The sequence below is a fragment of the Alexandromys fortis genome, unplaced genomic scaffold, assembly GCF_014885135.2.
Source record: "Alexandromys fortis isolate MF-2015 unplaced genomic scaffold, M_Fortis_MF-2015_v1.1 scaffold_94, whole genome shotgun sequence".
NCBI classification, from domain to species: Eukaryota; Metazoa; Chordata; class Mammalia; order Rodentia; family Cricetidae; genus Alexandromys; species Alexandromys fortis.
The window spans coordinates 3,491,737-3,510,656 of NW_026067979.1; the positions used below are offsets into that span (position 1 = coordinate 3,491,737).

The window sequence follows — 18,920 nt, forward strand, 5'->3', positions numbered from 1 at the left end:
GCTCATCTGAGTGGAACTGAGCTTCTTAACATCCATCTTTCCACTCTGCCTTGATTTAGTAAGGCCTCCCCAGCGTAAGCTCGTGTAGTGGGCTCTGCTGGGATTGTGCGCCATCTGCTTTTATTTATTGGTTTTGAGGCAAGATCTGGCTCAAACCCCAGATGGTCTCAAACTAAAGATCCTCCTGCCTCAGCTTGCTGAGTGCTCTGGTCACAGACACGCACCAGCTTGTGAATGTGTACTATCTGGATAGAAAGAAGTCTAGGTGACCTGGGAGTCCCATTTTCCTTTATTTGGTTCCCATTTGGGTGATTTAAAGAAGTTAGAGCAGGCATGCTTGCTTTCTCTAGAAGCTTCCAAATGAAACTATTATACTAATATTGTAGTAGCCCCTGCCACATGGCAGATGCTACAGAGTGTCTCTCTTGATTTTTAAATCCTCTGAGTTCATTGTGATACAGAGGGGGGAGTTAAGGCTCTGTGAGATCATAGTCTGACCCAGGTCACACTGCTACAAAGGGGAGAGCTGAACTTAGGTCAGACCTATTTGATCCAGCCTGAACTTTGCCCTCATCAGGGTGCTTAGAGGAGAATCCAGGCAGAAGATGACTGGTCCCAGACTTGTTTCTAACCCGGTGTTAGGAGACAGAAGGAGGAGGCCACACAGTAGCCTTATTATCTTCCTCAGTTCTAACTTGTGGTTTCAGTTTAGTTTTACGATTATTTAAGGACCAATACTTCATGGTACAACTCAGTATGGCACATGTACTCCTTGGTTCAGTTCTTTTCCTGGACCACCACCTACTCTTGTGGAGCCCAGGTCAAGGGTACACACAGGGCCCTGTGTATTGCACATAGAATAGCAAGTCCTGTCCCTAACCGATAGACCCTTCTAACCACCTGGAGGGATGAAGTCTTGGACTCTCCTAAATCCCTGTGGAGAAGAGGCCTTGAGAATGTTGACCCTCAAGCTTCCCTGCTTCTCTTCCCACCAGCATCTCTTTCCTACTACCCCTTGGCCACCCTGAAGGCCACCAACTGCTTATCTGGATGGCAGCATCTGCCCTATGGAGGAGAGATGCAGGGAGGGAGCTGCATAGACTCTGGAATTAGCTGTGGAGCTTAGAGGGGAGGAAATGCTTGAGCTATCAGCCCTGGGAACCTGGTCTGTTATGCAGAGTATTGGGTTCTGAGCTATTCTACAGCTCGTGGGTGCGTTCTTGCCCTTTCTTATTGTCAGAGCACAGGGCGATTCTGGGATTCCCATCGCTGAAGACCGAAATCCCAGAAGGCTTGAAGACAGAAACTGGATCGACAGTTAGTTGGGAACTGGGCTCAGTTTCTACTCTAAATATGTTAGTAGTTCCTCACCTTCCCCATGATCAGCTCTGTCCCACGGGTGGAAAGATTCTGAGTGTGCAGCGGTTCAAGGGATGAGATCTGAGCAAAATTTGCAGCCAGGGCAGGGTGAGAAGGTGTGTGTGCCTTCTAAAAAGATTACACCACCCTGGGAGAAGGAACCTGCACCCCAGCCCACTAGAGAAAGGAGTCCTCCATGTTTTACCTGCCTACAGAGATTCTGGGGAAGTGACCTCTGCCGTGGTACCGTTTTAAAATTTAAAGCTAGCAATTATGGCCTGAGGACCCCTTGAAAAGAAATTACTTTCCAGCTAGATTTCATGCTCGCACTTTAATTTTGTCACAGTGGCGCATGGCAGCTCGAGGGCCTGTCAGCCGTGGAGGTGCCAGTCCGGTGCAGCAGCAGCGGCTGCCACAGAGAAAGTGCATCACGCCAAATCTGCAAAACCTCAAGCTCAACCAGAAAAGAGGTAACTTTAGGCTCAACTAAGGCTTTCTTTTTGTTTTCTATTATGACAAACGCAAGTGGGTTCAAGCAACCTAGGGGAAGAGGGACTGGGAAAGTACAGTATATTTATTATCAATATATGTTCTTTCTTTGTTTCCTTTTAACAGCTCCTAAATAATGGGTTTAAGGATTAATATAGAACATACAGCTAAAGGTAGTCTTCAGTCACATAAGAATGTGGCCCTAGTATATGTCATATATGAAATCAACTGTATGCATACTGAAAGCCTGTGTATGAACTGAATATATTTATGCCTGTAAAATGTATGCCTTGTATAGGACATAAAGTAGCTAACCTATCAAGAACTTCTCGAGGAGATTCTACCATTATTACCTTTTGCTTTTAACATAGTGAGCATAATTATCAATGACATTTTATGGTTTGTACTTTATTAAGGAAATAGAGTGTACTTCCCACTTGGTATTTATGGGTAGAGGCAGTTCTGTAGCCACGGTGTAGCTGAGTGTTCTCTTCAGCAACAGAAGCCACCGATGCCCACAGGACCTCGTCTGTGTTACAGAAGAGCAGGTTTTATATGGGGAAGTTGTTCGGATCTAAGAAGGAACGTAGCTGTAATTAGATGACGTCATGACTTTCCTGCCAGACAAGACGCCATTCTAGAACTGTATATTAGTTTATTAGTTACCTTTCTGTTGCGGTGATAAAATACAACTTATAGAAGAGTGTGCTTGGGCTTACAGTTCCAGAGGGTTACAGAGGCTGGAGCAGCATCAGAGAGCTCACATCCTGCACCGCAAACAAGAAGCAGAGAAAGCAAACTGGGAGTAGTGTGAGTCTTTGAACCAGTCTGGAGGCCCAGCTCCAGTGACATACTTCATCCAGCAAAGCTACACCTGCTAAACCTGTCCAAACAGTGCCACCACTTAGGGACCAAGTACCCAAACGCCCCAGCTTATGGGGGACAGTCTCAAACCAGCATGAACAGCTATGTGAATGAATGTTTTCATTTTGTGATTGTTATTTTTCATTGTGATATCTCATTGTGATATTTTATTGATGGAAGGCTAAGAAACAGGTTGATTTAGGATATGGAATTAGGGACAGGTCCCAAGTCCCTTCCTCTCATCTCTGTCTTCCTAGAAGATGTCGTCAGTGGGTAGGGTAGGAAGCACAGGTGTCTTGGGCTCGTGGCATGCCAAGCAGGACATGGAACCTTGTGTACTCTGTGGTCCCTCAAGACTTGGAAAACTGTTAGTATGAGTGGAAGAATTAATATTTTGTACTAGCTTAGGAGTCCACAGGCTTTTTATCAGGAGTTTGGTTGTTACTTTGTTTTTAGGTTTATTTTTTAGGTGGCACCTTCTCCTTTGCTGCTCCTCACCTTTGCTGTTACAGTGTCAAGGCAGCCAAAGATAAGACAGACACGAGTGGAGCTGCGTTCCCACTGTGTGCTTTCTCTCTGTGTGTCTCTTTCTCTCTCTCTCCCTTGATCTCTCTCTGCCTGCCTGTCTCTGTCTGTTTCTCTCTCTCTCTCTCTCTCTCTCTCTCTCTCTCTCTCTCTCTCTCTGTGTGTGTGTGTATGTGTATGTTTGTGTAAATTTGGTGCAGATTGTTCACTGGATTCTATTCTAGAGGAAGCATAGACCCTTGGGGCACTGGTATCTTGTAGGTTTAGTGGAGAACTGAGATTTTATTTCCTTCCATCAGCATTGCTTAGATAGCGTAGACTGTGTGCTGACGGATGAGTTTCGGCTCCTATTGTGCACATTTCAAAGGAAAAGCTTCGTGCTTTGAAAGTTCCCAGCCTGTACCAAATGCAAAGCGTTTAAACTTTTCCCAGCAAGTTTTCAAATCCATGCTGCTGCGCATACTTGCTGTTCACACAAAGAGAGCCTTGGCCAGTGCGCCCTTGGTCTCAGGTGTGATCTGTCTGAGGGGCCGAGAGACAGGACCCTTGATTAAAGCCTCGCACGCCGTCCTGTGCACCCGGCAGAGGCCGGCTAATGCAGAGCTCCTCATGCACAACACAGTTCCGAATTAAGTGCTACGCGGACTGGGGCATTTTCAAATCATATGCGACTCTTTCATGTATAAAACCAACACGGGTTTGCAAAACGTGAGCAGGGCCGAGGGACATCCGCTTTAGAGCCACTCTTGCCCTGAGCTCAGGTGTTATAGACGGAAAGCGCAGTTCTAAATCCCGCTTGCACAGTGATGCCCTTTGTGGCTTAGGTACGTCGGGCTTCCTTAACCAGTAATCTGCTGACTGGCAGCAATCCATGGGGAAATGCACTTAATTTATTAGGAGTCACAGAGTTTGGAGGGTGAAAGACAAGAACTTGGGGGTGAGACGGGTGGTCTCAGTAGGAAGATTAAGGGGGATTGTAGCTTCACCAGGTGATGCATCTGGCGTGTGTGGGTAGCAAGGAAACTCAACAGCCCTGTTAGTGTAATTGTAGCATTTTTGGGTGAAAAACTTTGGTAGGGGTTAGGGAGGTGATTCTGGGTTAAGGGCCTGCTGAGCAGTTGTGAATTGAAGCCCCTATACCCACATAAAATCTGGGCACAGCTTTGTGTGTCTGTAATCCCAAGGCTGGGGGGTGGGGCAAGAGACTCCTAAGGGCTTGCTCTCCAGCCAGTCTAGCTGAACTGATGAGCTCAAAGTAGAAAACCATAGAGGAAGACACCAGACATCAGTCTCCAGCCTGTCTATGTGCACGGCTGGGTACGTGTGCCACCTCCCCACCGCACCCCACACGCATGTGCAGATACACAGGTGCCGAATATCCACACAAAGTTCTGTAACTTCCTAAGTATAATTGCTTGGTGTAATCCCCTTAGTAAGAAGAGGATTAGACTTTCCCTCTCTCAGGTCTGGAGACATCTGTAGTTGTCACAGCTGAAGGGGGGAATTAGCCTGGCTTGGTTTCCGTCGCCGTGACACAACATTGGCCAAAAGCAGTTTGGGGAGGAAAGGGTTTATGTGGCTTGCAGGGAACCCAAAGCAGGAATTCAAGGCAGGAACTAAAGCAGAAACCATGGAGAAGTGGCGCTTCCTGGCTTTCTCCCCATGGTTTGCTCACCTCTCTTATAGGATCTGGAGTCACCTGTGTAGTGTTCACACTACCCCACACCAATATCTAATGAAGAAAATGTCTGACAGACACGCCCACAGATAGTGTGATGGAGGCAGTTTCCCGGCTGAGGTACCCTCTTCCTGAGCGACTCTAGTTTGTGGCCAAGTTGACAAAATACTAACCAGGACAGGTAACACTGTCCCCTCAGCAGGTGGAGGCTAGGGATATTACCACACACTACATTGTGTAGGAGAGTCCTTGACAGTAAAGGACTCTCCCTCCAAGAACACCAGGGGTATGGAGGCTGAGAAACACTGGCCTCAGACAGGTGAAAAGTGGTCCTACTTTATCTCTTCCATGGGCTCCAGGTGGAACGCCAGTCTCTGTAGCAAGAAGAGGCTTGATGCAGGCATGGAACATTCATAGTAGTATTGGGGGAGAACTTCTGGCTGGTTATTTCTCTGCTTTTTTCTTTTTCTTTTTCTTTTTTAAATCAAGAGTGACTGGAAGGAGGAGGTGGGAATATTGTCAGAGCTAGAGAGTGGAGAGGTACGTTGGGAGTCTGTCCAGCCTCGGCAGGCCATTCCACTCACACCCACAGTGGCTATCTGTACGAGACCTGCTCAGGATTGTGCTCTTTCGTAGTAATCTAGCACAGATGGAAGAGGGGTTCCTGAGGCCCCACCCCTCCCGGAGGAGTAATTGTCAGTTCAAACTAGTGGTTCCTAGGGCAGAGGGAGTCACTTTCTTCAGTGGTGTAGCCACTAGCGAGTGGCTGAATGCAAATAAAGCAAACTGAATTGTGTCACTCACAAACAAATTAAAACCTGTGGCAGTAGGACAGGGACTTCTCAGCAAGAAAAGGGGTTCTGTGGGGTTAGGGGGGATTAAAGCACATCAGATACATATGTGGAATGGCCAAAGATACATAAAAATGTTTTTTAAGGCAAATGGTGGAGCTAACTATAGAGTAGACTGTTACTGAGCAGTCAAAGCAATGAAGTGCTGGTTCTTATTGTAATGTGGAGAAACTGTGGACATTTTGCCCTAAGTGAAAGAAACCAGACATAGCTGTGTGAGTCTGTTCTTTGAAGGATCCAGAAGAACAGATTAGTGATCACCAGGAATGAGGCGACAGGTCACAGAGGGGTGAGAGCAACGGATGGGAAGTCTCTTTGGTGGGCAGATGAAAATGTCTTAGAGTTGAGTTCACTGCTACAGTCTGGTGTAGTACAGAGCGCTGAGGTGTTGGGTTTAACGTGGGGACGAGTGTGGCGTATGATTGCTGCTGCCCTCCAAGAGAACAAGGACCGAGGAAGCAGTCCCACTTACTACTGCTGTCCCACCAGGGATCCTGTGAGGCTCAGTTTCTGCGTGCGTGCAGTCTTTCTCCCAGAACTTTTGGAGGAATGGCGTGTGTGGTGAGCTTCTCCTGGCCTCTGACAGGGGTGAGGAGCAGAGACCCCTGGTCTGCCTTGCTTTGGGCTGTCAGACTCCAGAGTTGGGTAGGACACAGAAGTGTTTTTTCTCCGCACTTTTGGTTTTGCATTTCCCGATTGATTTAAGATGCTTGTTAAGGGGCCATTGCCTTAGTTTCCCTCCTTCCCGCTTGCTGTGCTCTGTCCTGCAGCCTGCTCTGTCTAAACAGTGTGCCTACAGGAGGGACAGAGCTGTGCGGGGACACTGAAGATGGACTAGTGGCATGTAGTGGGAAAGAAAGCAGAGGACTAGGGAGCACTTTAACTTTGGAATAATTTCCTATGTGCCCAACCGGAGAGACGGGTACAGGCGAAAGCGTGAGCGCTGTCCCACTAGAGTGTTAAAACTAAAGGGAAACCCTGTCCAGGTGACAGAATTCACTCGGAGGGAGAGTGTGTTGAGTCTGTGCTTTATGCACTGAGTTCTACAAACAATATTGTAAGGTAGAACACTGAACTTTAATTTTAGCAAAAATACTTAGAGACTTAATCTTTGGAAAGTCTGACTGTGTGTACTTATTCATAAAGCCCTGGCGCTTGCAGGTCCTTTGGCCTCTGAACCATCTTAAGTTTCTAGAACTCTGTGTCTGAAGAATTGGGTCTTTGTTCAAGACCAACAGGATAATAGAGAAGTTTTGAGTTCAGTTAATGCCCACTTTAGGGCTGGAGCCTAAAGACAAGGGTCAGTGAAGAAGTGGAGGTCCTCCATGTCTCCAAGGAGACAGCCCTATGGTGGCAGCAAAGGGCCTGTGGGTTCTTTCCAGCTGAAGTATTATCTGCCCTGGACCAAATGAAAGTGTGGCCAATGAACCGTTTTTTTCTTATGCAGGAAGCCCAAAACCGGCATCTTAATGTTAAACATGGGGGGCCCCGAGACCCTTGGAGACGTTCAGGACTTTCTTCAAAGACTCTTCTTGGACCGAGACCTCATGACACTTCCCATTCAAAAGTAAGATATACTGCGTAAGCAGAGCGTATGTTCTGCGACTTCTGCATTGCTCTGGCCCTGGGCATGGCAACACTGCTGTCTTCTGTTGGAAGGGAGAAGGAAGTGGTGTGTCAACCACCTGCAGGGGAAGAGGCAGGCAGTGAGCTTGAGCCCTCTCCTCCCCAGAGCCCTGGGGATCCGCGGCTGTCTGAGCACAGCCGAAGTCACTTTAAAGTTTCCAAGGTTTTTAAAGCTGTGTTTGTGCCTGGCGTTCACCTCAGCTGGTTGCTCCCTTGTACTTGAGGGTGGATTCTGGCTTCTTGCCTCTTCTTTTCATTTTTATTTCCCTACTCCTTTTTGATAGTTTTCTCTCAAAAAATGTTTTGTAATGAAAAATTAATACATGCATATGACTAAATGCAAATAACGTATTTACACTAAAAAGCAAATGTCCCTATCACCTTGAATTCCAACCACAGCTAGCCAGATGTCAGTGTTGTTCTGTTTGAAGCAATGCATGCATATGTGCGTGTATATCCACCTGTATATGTGTCCCATATCGTTATACAGATGTGGATGTACTGATGCACCTTACTTGGTGGCCCTTTGTGATTTTTGTTAAAGTATTTTGTTTCATAGCATATTATATAGATCTGCCTCATTTTCTTCATGACTGTTGAGAATGGCAAAATGATTAATTAATTTATACATCATTGGTAGGCAATGCTTACAGTGTAGCAGTAAAGCCTGTTTAGGATACCTCACAGCCCACATATGCAGCCATACAGGATTAACCCTCATTTTGTTAAACTAAGAGCAATGTGGACTGTGGAGATGTCTCAAAGTTCAGTCCCTGGAACCCATGTCTTTTGTTTTGTTTTGATTTGATTTGGTTTGTTTGTTTGTTTGTTTGTTTGTTTGTTTTCAAAAAGCTAGCTGTAAGCCCAGCACTGGGGAGGTGGAAACACCCAGATCCCTGGGACAGAATGACCAGCCAACCCAGCTTGCTTAGTGAGTCCCAGGCCAGGGAGAGACCCTGTCTTTAAAAGCTGGTTCGGAGGAACGATGTCCAAGGTCATTCTGTGGTTTACATACACACGCAATCAAGCACATATGTGTGCACACACATCTGCACCCAAATACACACATGCCTCCCAACACAAGCACACACACACACACATATGAAGAGCAATGTATGACACTGAGAATGTAGCTGTGGTAGAGAAGAAATTATGCTAAAAGTTATTTCAGCTTCAGATTCATAGACTCATTTTGTTTGATGGCTTCCTAGTCAGGTCCCAGGATCCCCTCGCTTTGTCTTTACTCTGTTGTCTTAGAAAATTATTCACTCACTTGCCTGCTGAGAAACGATTGAAGCATTTATTTCCAAATGATCTATGTTGTCCGTTTTTTCTCACTGTTTGGTGGTGTGCCACCATTGTTGGTGAGTTGTGACTGTGGAGTCCTTACAAAGCATCCCAGACACATCCCAGCCACAGCGGCACAGTCGCCTCTGCCTTGGCTTAAAGAGAGCACATGGCGGGTTACAAAGTGTTCTAAGGGCACATTGAGGGTGGAAGGCGCTGTCTTTGGTGCAATTATAGATAAACTTACTTTAGCCTTAGCACAGAGTGTCCCTGGGTGTTCATGGAACTAAATACGTTTCTCTGTGCAATAGTGAGAGGTTTTTTAAAAAGATTTTATTTTAAGCTGAATGGTGGTAACCCCCACCTTTAATTCCAGCACTTGGACAACAGAGGCAGGCAGATCTCTGTGAGTTTGAGATCACCCTGGTCTATGGAGCAAGTTCCAGGATAGCCAGAGCTACACACAGAGAAACCCTATCTCAGAAAAAAAAAAAAAAAGATTTTATTTTAAGTTTGTATTTAAGTGTGTGTCTGGGTATGTGTGGGCACAGGGTCTGAGGAATCTAGAGGAGGGTTGTAGAAGTTATAGATGGTTGTGAGCTGCCTAACATGGGTGTTGGGACAGAACTCAAGTCCTCTGCTAGAACAGTACATGGTCTTAACTACTAAGCCATCTTTCCAGTCCAGTAGTGAGGTTTTGATGCCCAGGAATTTTGGAATTTAATCCCTGAGGTCTCTGTTTGACACTACGCCTTCTCATCCCTTCACTCCAGTTCTGTTGCTGTTGAGAGATGTTTCTTGTAATATATAATAGCATCTGTGGTTGTTTTAGGAGAGGAAGTAAGAGCCACGTATTATTTTCTAGAGATCTTTAAGATTGTACCCAATATGTAATAGATGTGTCAGAAACTGTTGTTTGAATCTTAGTCTTTACATTGCTCCACTGAAACCCTTTTCATCACACCAGACAATTGTGGAGTGCAGAGGTGAACTCTTATGACAGTATTCCTCAAGACAAGTTCTATTAGGCTCTTTAAATTTTCCTCTCTTCTTTATTGAGTAGAAAATGTATCTCGGATTACAAAGGTCAAATAAAGCCACTTACCTATATGTTCAATGATTTAGTAAGCTGGCGCCATTCATTGCCAAACGCCGAACCCCCAAAATTCAAGAACAGTATCGCAGGATTGGAGGTGGATCCCCCATCAAGATGTGGACTTCCAAACAAGGAGAAGGCATGGTGAAGCTGCTGGATGAGCTGTCCCCTGACACAGGTGTGTGTTCTCATTACTACAGTGCCTGGTTTGTTGAAGCTGAAATGCAGAGACAGGCTTGGTGGAGCATGCAGGAGGCAGAGGCAGGATGATTCTCTGCATCAGCAATGTGTGTGTGCGTTTGTGTGTGTGCGTGTGTTATGAGGTGCATGTGTGCATGTTTGTAACTATGGGAACACATGTGTATATGCATGTGGAGACCCAAAGTTAGTATGTTTGGTGTCTTCCTCGATTTCTTTCCATTTTATGTGCTGAGGCAGGGTCTTTCAGTTTTACCCAGAGCTCACCAATCCAGTTAGTCTAAGCTAGTCGGTTTCCCCTGGGATCTCTTACCTCTGCCTCCTTTGTACTGGTGGCCTCCTGACTTGCCCAGCTTTTTATGCAGTTACCAGGGCTCTGAACTCCAGTCTTCATGTGCGTACTGCAAGTCCTTTTTCTACTGATCCAGTCCCCTGGTCTAGTACTAGCAACTACTGATTTGTGAGTTTCTATAATATATATACTACATGGCCACTTGACTACTGAGTTCTTACGATATTATCCTCTGACTGTGGACCCTTTTAAAATTATGCCAATGTTACAAATACACCGAAAAGTTGGAAAGTGTTTCAAAAGGAAGTTGAGGTGAAGTTGAGCTAGACTGTAAAGAAGAAGCAACACCGCATACACAGAAGATGGGTAAGGCTGTTGCAATGGCCCTTTCTTCTAGTTGGATAGTAATTAGATGAGCATTTAGAAAAGTAGCTAGCCTGTAACTCAAAGTGTGAGTCCCTGAGCAATCTTCAGCCCTGCTTTCAGCTCCACTCTGCCACCACTGTGAGGCTATGAGTTGCCATGTTGGCCTAACTCTGATGACACATACCTGGTAACTGTGAGAACCTCTCCACAGACCGAGACACTAACTGCGGGAATGAGCTACAGGTGCCACATTCATTCCCATCCGAGGTGCACTTGATTGCAGGACACGTAGTTTCGTATAATACTCAAGCATGGGCCAGTGTGAGTGTCCTAGTTTGCTTCCTATCACTGTGATACCATGCTGACCAGAAGCAGCTTGGGGAGGAAGGGTTTATTTCATTTTGTATTTCCCTCTAAAATCCATCACTGAGGGAAGCCAAGGCAAGAATTCAAGCAGGAACCTGGAGGCAGCTATTGAAGCATAGACCACGGAGGAATGATGCTTCCCTGTTGGTTCTCTGTGGCTTGCCCAGCCTGCTTTCATAGACCATCCAGGACCTCCTGCCCAGGGTCACTGTCAGTAGTGAGCTTGGCCATCCCATATCAATCAACCGTCAAGAAAATGCCCCACCGGTGGGCATGGGCCTATGGGAGATTGCCAAGTTGCGCGGTGGGCCAGCCGTGCGCAGCTGGGCTAGAGGAGTAACTCAGCTGCGTGGGGCAGGAGGAGGGCAACAGTGCCATGGGCTCAGACTACATTAGGTGCTAAACTGTAGTAGTACCAAAGAGTTCTGCAATAGCCTGGAATGGAGTATAGCAGAGGTTTATTTATTTGGGGATAAACTCACAGTAAGATGCAGTCTTCTGCCTGTGCTGGGAACTGGGAACCCAACCCAGCAGAGAAAACCACCCTTTCACCTCTCGCACAGTTTTTGTCTGTATTTATAGTACATGAGAGCATGCCCCAAATGGGCCAGTATCTGAAAGGTTATTGACTGAAGGAGTTCCCACAGCACCCCACAAAGCAATCTGATGCAGGTGATTTCTCAAATGATCTTTCTCTTCCCAGGTGACTCTAGTTTGTGTCAACATAACCAACCAGCATAATGAGAAATGTTAAAACTGGAAAAAGTTCAAGTTAGGGTGTAAGAAAATATGCATTCCGTGGCTTCAGACTCAGGACAAGCGTGTGACTCTGGGGCCCTCAAAGAGAACAGTAGTCTCCTAGGCAGGACTGTCAGAGTTCTTTCTGAGAAAACATCGCTGGGCATCAGCTTGGAATGTTCTCAGAATCTACCAGTCCCACTGCACACAGGGGCCAACTCCCTCAGCAGAACATCTCACTTAGACAATTGTTGACTGCACTTCTAACCAGCAGGTTTGCCTTGCTGTGGCTCAAGGGCTTTTCATGTACAGTTCATCACACAGGCCACAATGCCTTTCTTTAGATGTGGTAGAAAGATTTAGCTATCTCTACACACCCCTACTAGGTAGGGGACAAACTCTCTGATTGTTGCTAGTTTACCATGGTAGTGAATCCGATGCACAAACTATTTTGTGGAAAGAAGCTTTAGAAAGGGGCCAGTCTTTCTGGTTCTTATGTTAGTATAGTGTCCATTCCTATGAACAGCCCTATCAGATGTCAGACTCAAGAAAGAAGACAGACAGGCAAGCTCAGAGTAGCACTACACACCTTTAATCCCAGTACTTGGGAGCAGAGGCAAGCAGATCTCTGTGAGTTCGAGGCCAGTCTGTTCTACATGGTGAGTTCCAGAATAGCCAGGACTGCATAGAGAAACCATGTCTCAAAATAAATAAATAAATAAATAAATAAATAAATAAATAAATAAACAAAACCCAGATAGGAATGCATTCTTTCTGCCTTTCCACCTTCTCCTTCTCTGGTCTCTATGGCAAGGCTATTGAGTGCCCGGACTTTCTACAGCTTCAGTCTCTGAGACTGGCTGGACAGAGTCTCAGGGCACTTTCCCACTTACCGTCAGATGTCTGGTTTTTTTATTGTATGGCCATATAGTGCAAAGACGAGAATTTTCATGTGACCTGTTCTGAATTAATTCTCTGCTTTTGTAAGCCATCAAAGACTCATACATTCATCTCATCCTTGAAGTTGTTGGGGAGGCGACTTTTGCATTTCACGATTAAGCATTCTGTCCTCTGGAGATCTGATTTTAAAATATCCAGTCCTCATTATAACTTTGGGGCTAAGCAAAGTGACTTGCCTGACAAGTCATTAGTTCAGCCAGTATGGCGTTAAATCGTCTCCTCTGTTTGGTCTAATCATTTGCCTGCATTTTCACACACTCTCACCCATTGGTTCCTGTACCTGTGTGTCCCTCATGTGTCCATCCAACCTCCAGGTCTGTGTGCGCACCGAGCGTGTGACAGTGCTGCCTTACCCTCCATAGGACCAGCTTGCCTGACCACTGTCACCCAGGCAACAGTCACTTCTCTGGGCCTTTTGTTTCTCTGGATGTTGGGAGCTCTACTTGGGTTTCTAGCCCTTGGTGGGCCTTGGCTGTCATGATCCTCTGACAAATCGCTATCCACTTGGGCGACACTACTCTTTGGAGACCGGAACAAACGTCTGTTTACCCTAGATAGGGAACCCATGATAGACCAAGGCGTGGATGTCCCCAAAGTCCACATCGGTGAGCCAGTGAATTTCATTGAGGTTCTTTACAGGAATGTGGGCAAGAGTGACTTACAGGCACAGAAATGTCTCAAAGACAGCTGCACCACTAAAGCCCACTGTATCATGATGACAGCTCACCAAAGCTGGGAAGCTGGAGCTCACTGCACAGACAGCAGACATAGTAACAGGTTGGAGAACATCTCTGTCATGTCAGTTGGCCTGAGCCTCTTCCAGGAAGCTCGTCTGGTCTTGGTTCCTTCTAGGCATTCCTGCTGTTCCCTGCTTCCTCTGGGCTGCCGGGGTGAGAGTGGTTTTCAGAAGTCTTTGTTGTTTTTCTTTTCTCTGAGTCAGGGTCTCACTTTGTATTCTGTATTGACCTCGGATGTGCCGTAGATCAGACTGGCTTCACACTCAGTTTGCCTGCCTTTGTGATCAGGATCATGGCTGCAGTGCCCCTCCAGTCCCTGTCTGTTGGTTCGCTTGTTTTGTTTTTTTCCGTTTTGAGAGATGGTCTAGCTATGTAACTCACACTGGCCTTGAACTTGCTGTGTAGCCCCAGCTGTCCTTAACTTGACCTCCTGCTCTTGCTTTCCAAGTGTTGGGAGTTCCATGCTTATGTCACTTTGCTCACTTAAGACAGTGCTTGTCAAGAATGAGCACTAAATTTTAAAAAGAAATTTGAAACAGGGTCTCACTATGTTTCTCTGGCTGTCCCAGAACTACTATCTATATCTCTATCTCTATATCTATATCTATCTACCAGTCTGGCCTCAAACTCACAGAGATCCTCCTTCTGAGGGCTGGGATTAAATAAAGGCTATGCCACCTTGTCCAGGTAGGTACTAGTTTTTTTTTTCCCCCCTCCTGATGTTTCTTTAGTCTCTTTATGCCTGGTGAGAACAGATAACTAAGAATAAAAGCTTGCACTTTAAAGATTAAACATTAATAAAAGGTAGGAAGGTAGGACCGCTGATCTCAGAATAACTGAGTGCCCTGTTGCCTGCTAAAAGATGGACAAGATACCAGGAATACCCTAACTTGCTCGCCGTAGCAGCATTGTAGAAAATTAGGTTAGTCGTTCATTGTTCTGGCCATTGCATTATGTTTGGTGACTCTGAGGAATCTATATAAAGATTAATACCTTCTCCTTCCCACTTGTGCTTCCTAATAGCACCTCACAAATACTATATTGGATTCCGGTACGTCCATCCTTTGACAGAAGAAGCAATCGAAGAGATGGAGAGAGATGGCCTAGAAAGGGCCATTGCTTTCACACAGTACCCACAGTTCAGCTGCTCCACCACAGGTAAGGACAGCTCGAAGGTGTCTATAGCCCTGGCAGAGCTAGCCCAGAAGTCTGAGTATTGAAGGGATTTGCAATTTGAATGGCAGATATGGTCAAGTGTCTTCTTGACACTTAAGAGTTCAGGTCAGTCACTTTGAAATCGTACGCTTCGTGTGCTTCTGGAATTATTGGCCTGTCTGCTGAGGTTACAAATGATGTCTGGAAGGTGTGGCTATGCTTGGGTGCTGCTTTAATAGAGTTGCTTAAAAGAGCAACAATGAACCTTAATCACTTTCTAGGCTTGTATCTTAACCTTATTTTTATGTCTACCATGAAATTCTTATTAAGGGAGTAAAGTGGATGACTGTTCTTATTTTGAAAGCAGAAGTATCCATATGGAAATATGGAAATACTGCTATTTTATTTTTGTGTCTATCTTCAGTTATAGGTTAGTTACTGGTTAAGTTAAAATCTATCCTGTCCAGTTGGGGTGGCTCACACCTCTAATCCCAGGCAGAGGCAGGCTGTATTTGAGACTAGTTTGATCCATAGAGTGAGTTCCAGGCCAGCCAAGGTTACATGGTAAAAGCCTATCACAAAAAATAAACAAAAAAAATAAAAACAAAACAAAAAAACCAAAAAACTAACAACCAAAATCAAAACACAACAACAAACAAAAACTAACGTGAGGGCTCAAATGAACATTTTACAGACTTTCTGTGTTCTTGGTTTTTGGAATGTATTACTCTTTGCTGTTCTCTGCACATTTGACTGAAGATGAAACATAAGTTTGGAAAACTGTATATTCTTTCTTTCTTTGCTTGCTTTTTGCTTTTTGAGCCAGGTCTCACTATGTAGAGGCTAACCTTGAACTCATGAGATCTGTCTGCCTCTGCCTTCTGAATGCTGAGATCAAAGGCATGTACCACCATACCTTGCTAGGAAGCTGGTTTTGGCTATATTTCTTGTGTCTAGACCCCTCCCCCTTTTAAACTTTTGTAGGTTTTATTTGGATGTACACCTACCACGTTGGAGTGCCATATGTAGGTGGTGGTGTCTCCCCCTTCCTGATTACCCTCTCCCAAATATACATATAGAAGCTTATGTAAATTACAAATGCTTGGCCAATAGCTCCGGCTTATTACTAACTAGCTCTTATAATTTAACCCATTTCTGTCAATCCATGTAGTGCCCCAAGGTTCATGGCCTTTAGCTCTATCCCATTATGTGTGTCTGACTCGTTGAACATCTGGCTGGTGACTCCTCTGACTCTGCTCTTTCTCTTCCCATCCTTTTTGGTTTGGCTTTCCTGCTTAACCTTATCCTGTCCAGCTACTGGTCAGTTAGCTTCTTGATTAAACCAATCAGAGCATAATTTACACAGAGTACAGAAGGATTTTTTCACAGCACTTGATTATAGGTAAAGCTTTATTATTACCCACAAATATATTTGTGTTCTCTCAAGGACTTGGGTCAGTACATTTATATTCCCAGTTTGCCTTTGAATATTAGTGTTATTATGCCTATAAGGAGGAAGAAAAGGTTATGAGGAAACATTCCAAGTGTCATGTGCCTTAAATGGTGAGGCACACAAACTGTCCATGCGTGTGTGTGTGTGTGTGTGTGTAAAGAGAGAGAGAGAGAGCATCTGTTAAAATGCCCAATCTTGCTCATACACCCAGAAATCTGAACTGTGATTTACTGTGGGAACCTACAGTTTTAAAATATCTAGTAATGTATTATTGGAGAATGAGTCAGGTCTTAGAATTTTCAAGGCAAATTTTTATTTTGCTTTGCAAAATGACCCTTGACTTGGAGCTGTCTGCTCTCCGCAGTTCGTAAGTTGCAGTTGTTATTTGTGTGGCTGCAGATGTGGCTGCAGATGCACTCTGCCCGCAGATGGTTCCCACGGTGTGGCCAGGGCTCGGGGTACAAGCAGCCTTTCTCTAGTGCATCTCATGTGTAAGGACCAAACATCTGTACTTCTGAGCTATGAATATTTTAGGAAACATTTATTCTTGGAGGCCAATAGTCTCCTTTTGCCTCTGTGTCCTTTGAACAGACATGTGTGTCCTGTGTATTTCTCATGGCATCTTTCTCCCTTCTGCCTCCCCCTTCTTAATTACTTCTTCCAGTAGTGCATTGACTGTTGTCCAGTGACAGGTGGGAGCTGACGTGGCTGTGTGGCTCCCAGAAGCCCTTTTTGTACGTCAGAAACCGATGCCCAGAAGCGCAGTGAGAGCTGCAGTGTGAATACGATGGGATGCTTTGATTTCTTTGGAAATTATTTTTGTCCCTCAAATTTAGATTCTCTTACATCACTGTTTCTACTCATTGAATTAACCCCGTTGGTTTTTTTCTTTTTTGATGCAAGTTGAATCTTAGCCTGAACAAACAATTAAAGTTAAACTGTGGCTCTGTCCCGAGTAAGCTTTTTAAAGTGGCAGCTTAACTATATGATTCCTGTGGGAAGGAGCCCAGGAAACTGGCCATAGGCAGCACTCAGGCATGGTGGAACTTGCTTTGTGTGACATTGAGTAAGAAGCCCCTGTTAGGATTGGTTTGTAGGCTTTCAAGTTTGACCTCCGCGTCAGCGTCACTGGTCAAGGTGCCAGCCCTCTCCTGGACTTGGGTTGTCATCACAGTCACCTTTCACACAGAAACACAGCTTTTGTTAGGTTACCTGCCAGAGTGCAGCGTCTGTTTCCTTCCTTCCAGGGAATGGTACATTTTGTAAAAATTGATTAAATGTGGGCTTTTCGACCCCTTGCTAGGCTGCTTGCCCTGTGATTGCACCTTTAAAAAGGGTGGCTCTGAAGCTTTCAATTGAGAAATAGTTAACTTGTAATACTGACGGGAAATGTCCAAAATGCTCTCGATATGGAATTATGCATATTCTGACCCGAAAACTTCGTAAACTGCAGCAGCTCTAACGGAAAATGCCAGGAAACCGCTGGGAGAGAAGGACACAAAGCAGCATCAGCATGCTGGGATAACAGCCCACTTGTGTCTTTCTTCCTCGCCCCCTACACTGCCTGTAATGGGGCTGATTCTGGTCATAATGGGAGCGCTTTTCTTCACATGCTCTCAATTTTAAGACTTGGTCCCTGCAAAGTCACAATAGCCGACGTCTCGTAAACTCCCAGCCGCACATCTCTCCGTGGAAATGGCCTCAATAGTCTTTGAAGGTCTGTTGAAATTGATTGCTCTTTAGTGATCTTCATTTGCAGGGTAGTTAAATCTATATGCATTTTAGAGTATTGAAAAGATCGTAATTAGACTGGGTTTCTGTATAGACACAGCTGCCTACTCTGGACTTACAATTATTGCCCTTACTAGTCTGTTGAATTTTTTACCACAATCAAGTGTGTCTACTAAATGGCTCCCTTGTATTTTAGGCAGCAGCTTAAATGCCATTTACAGATACTATAACGAGATGGGACGGAAGCCCACCATGAAGTGGAGCACAATTGACAGGTGGCCCACGCATCCCCTCCTCATCCAGGTGTGTATGCCCGCCCACCCGCCCGTAGCCTCTGTCCTCACAGCTTCTAGTGCGAGTCAGCTCTGCTCTGCTTGAGGTGCTTTCTCACCCTGCTGGTCTCTTGCTTACCTTCCATGCTGGGAGTTAAAGCCACGCCTTTAGACTTTTTACTTGTCATGGAAAGTGATGCTAAATTTAAGGCTAAGATGGTGAGACTCTTCTTTCTGCAGATTATACATTGGTACCATTGTTATATTTTGAGTTTTGTATTTTTCAGTGATCAAAAGAGCATTAATGATTATATCAATACACAGTATTTCCATTAACTTATATACTTAGATTGGATGACCAACAAATTTAAATTTAAAACTTCCATATTTTAAATCCTTTAAAATATCAAAAGATTAAAAAGTACAGACAGTACAGATGCATATTTAGACACAGGAAAGTAAACATTTCAGTGGGGGAAGTTGCATAGATCAAAAGAAAATGCTCATTTATCCTGTACACTTTTCTTTGTAATATTCTGTCAGTGAGTACTTTATTTTAGAAGAATCAGTTAAAAATTACAACTAAAATCCAATAGCTTCGAATTGGTATTATTTTATTCTTTTTTTTTTTTTTTTTTTAAAAACAAGACTATGAGTGAAGTTGGTTTTAAAAAAGTCCTGAGTCATTCAGATAGAGTGTGTAGAGTCTGTAGAAGTGTCTGCTTTTGCGCTATTTTAGGTCGAGAAACATCGAAGTGTTTTGGACTATAGTTTTTTTTTATTTTTTTATTTTTTTTTTATTGAGAATAGGAAAAAAAAAGTTTCCGCCTCCTCCCAGCCTCCCATTTCCCTCCCCCTCCCCCACTCTTCTCCCCCT

General features: G+C 44.8%; 1 protein-coding gene across 1 annotated transcript in view; it reads left to right on the top strand.

Annotated features, from left to right (window-relative positions):
* Fech (ferrochelatase) overlaps window positions 1–18,920 on the top strand; it is a 33,810-nt gene that overhangs the window by 3,735 nt on the left and 11,155 nt on the right. Inside the window, exons 2-6 of the mRNA XM_050157973.1 lie at window positions 1,706–1,829; window positions 7,214–7,333; window positions 9,805–9,953; window positions 14,456–14,590; window positions 17,968–18,074. Of these exons, the coding sequence (XP_050013930.1) occupies window positions 1,706–1,829; window positions 7,214–7,333; window positions 9,805–9,953; window positions 14,456–14,590; window positions 17,968–18,074 (635 nt within the window). The remainder of the gene's footprint in view (window positions 1–1,705; window positions 1,830–7,213; window positions 7,334–9,804; window positions 9,954–14,455; window positions 14,591–17,967; window positions 18,075–18,920) is intronic.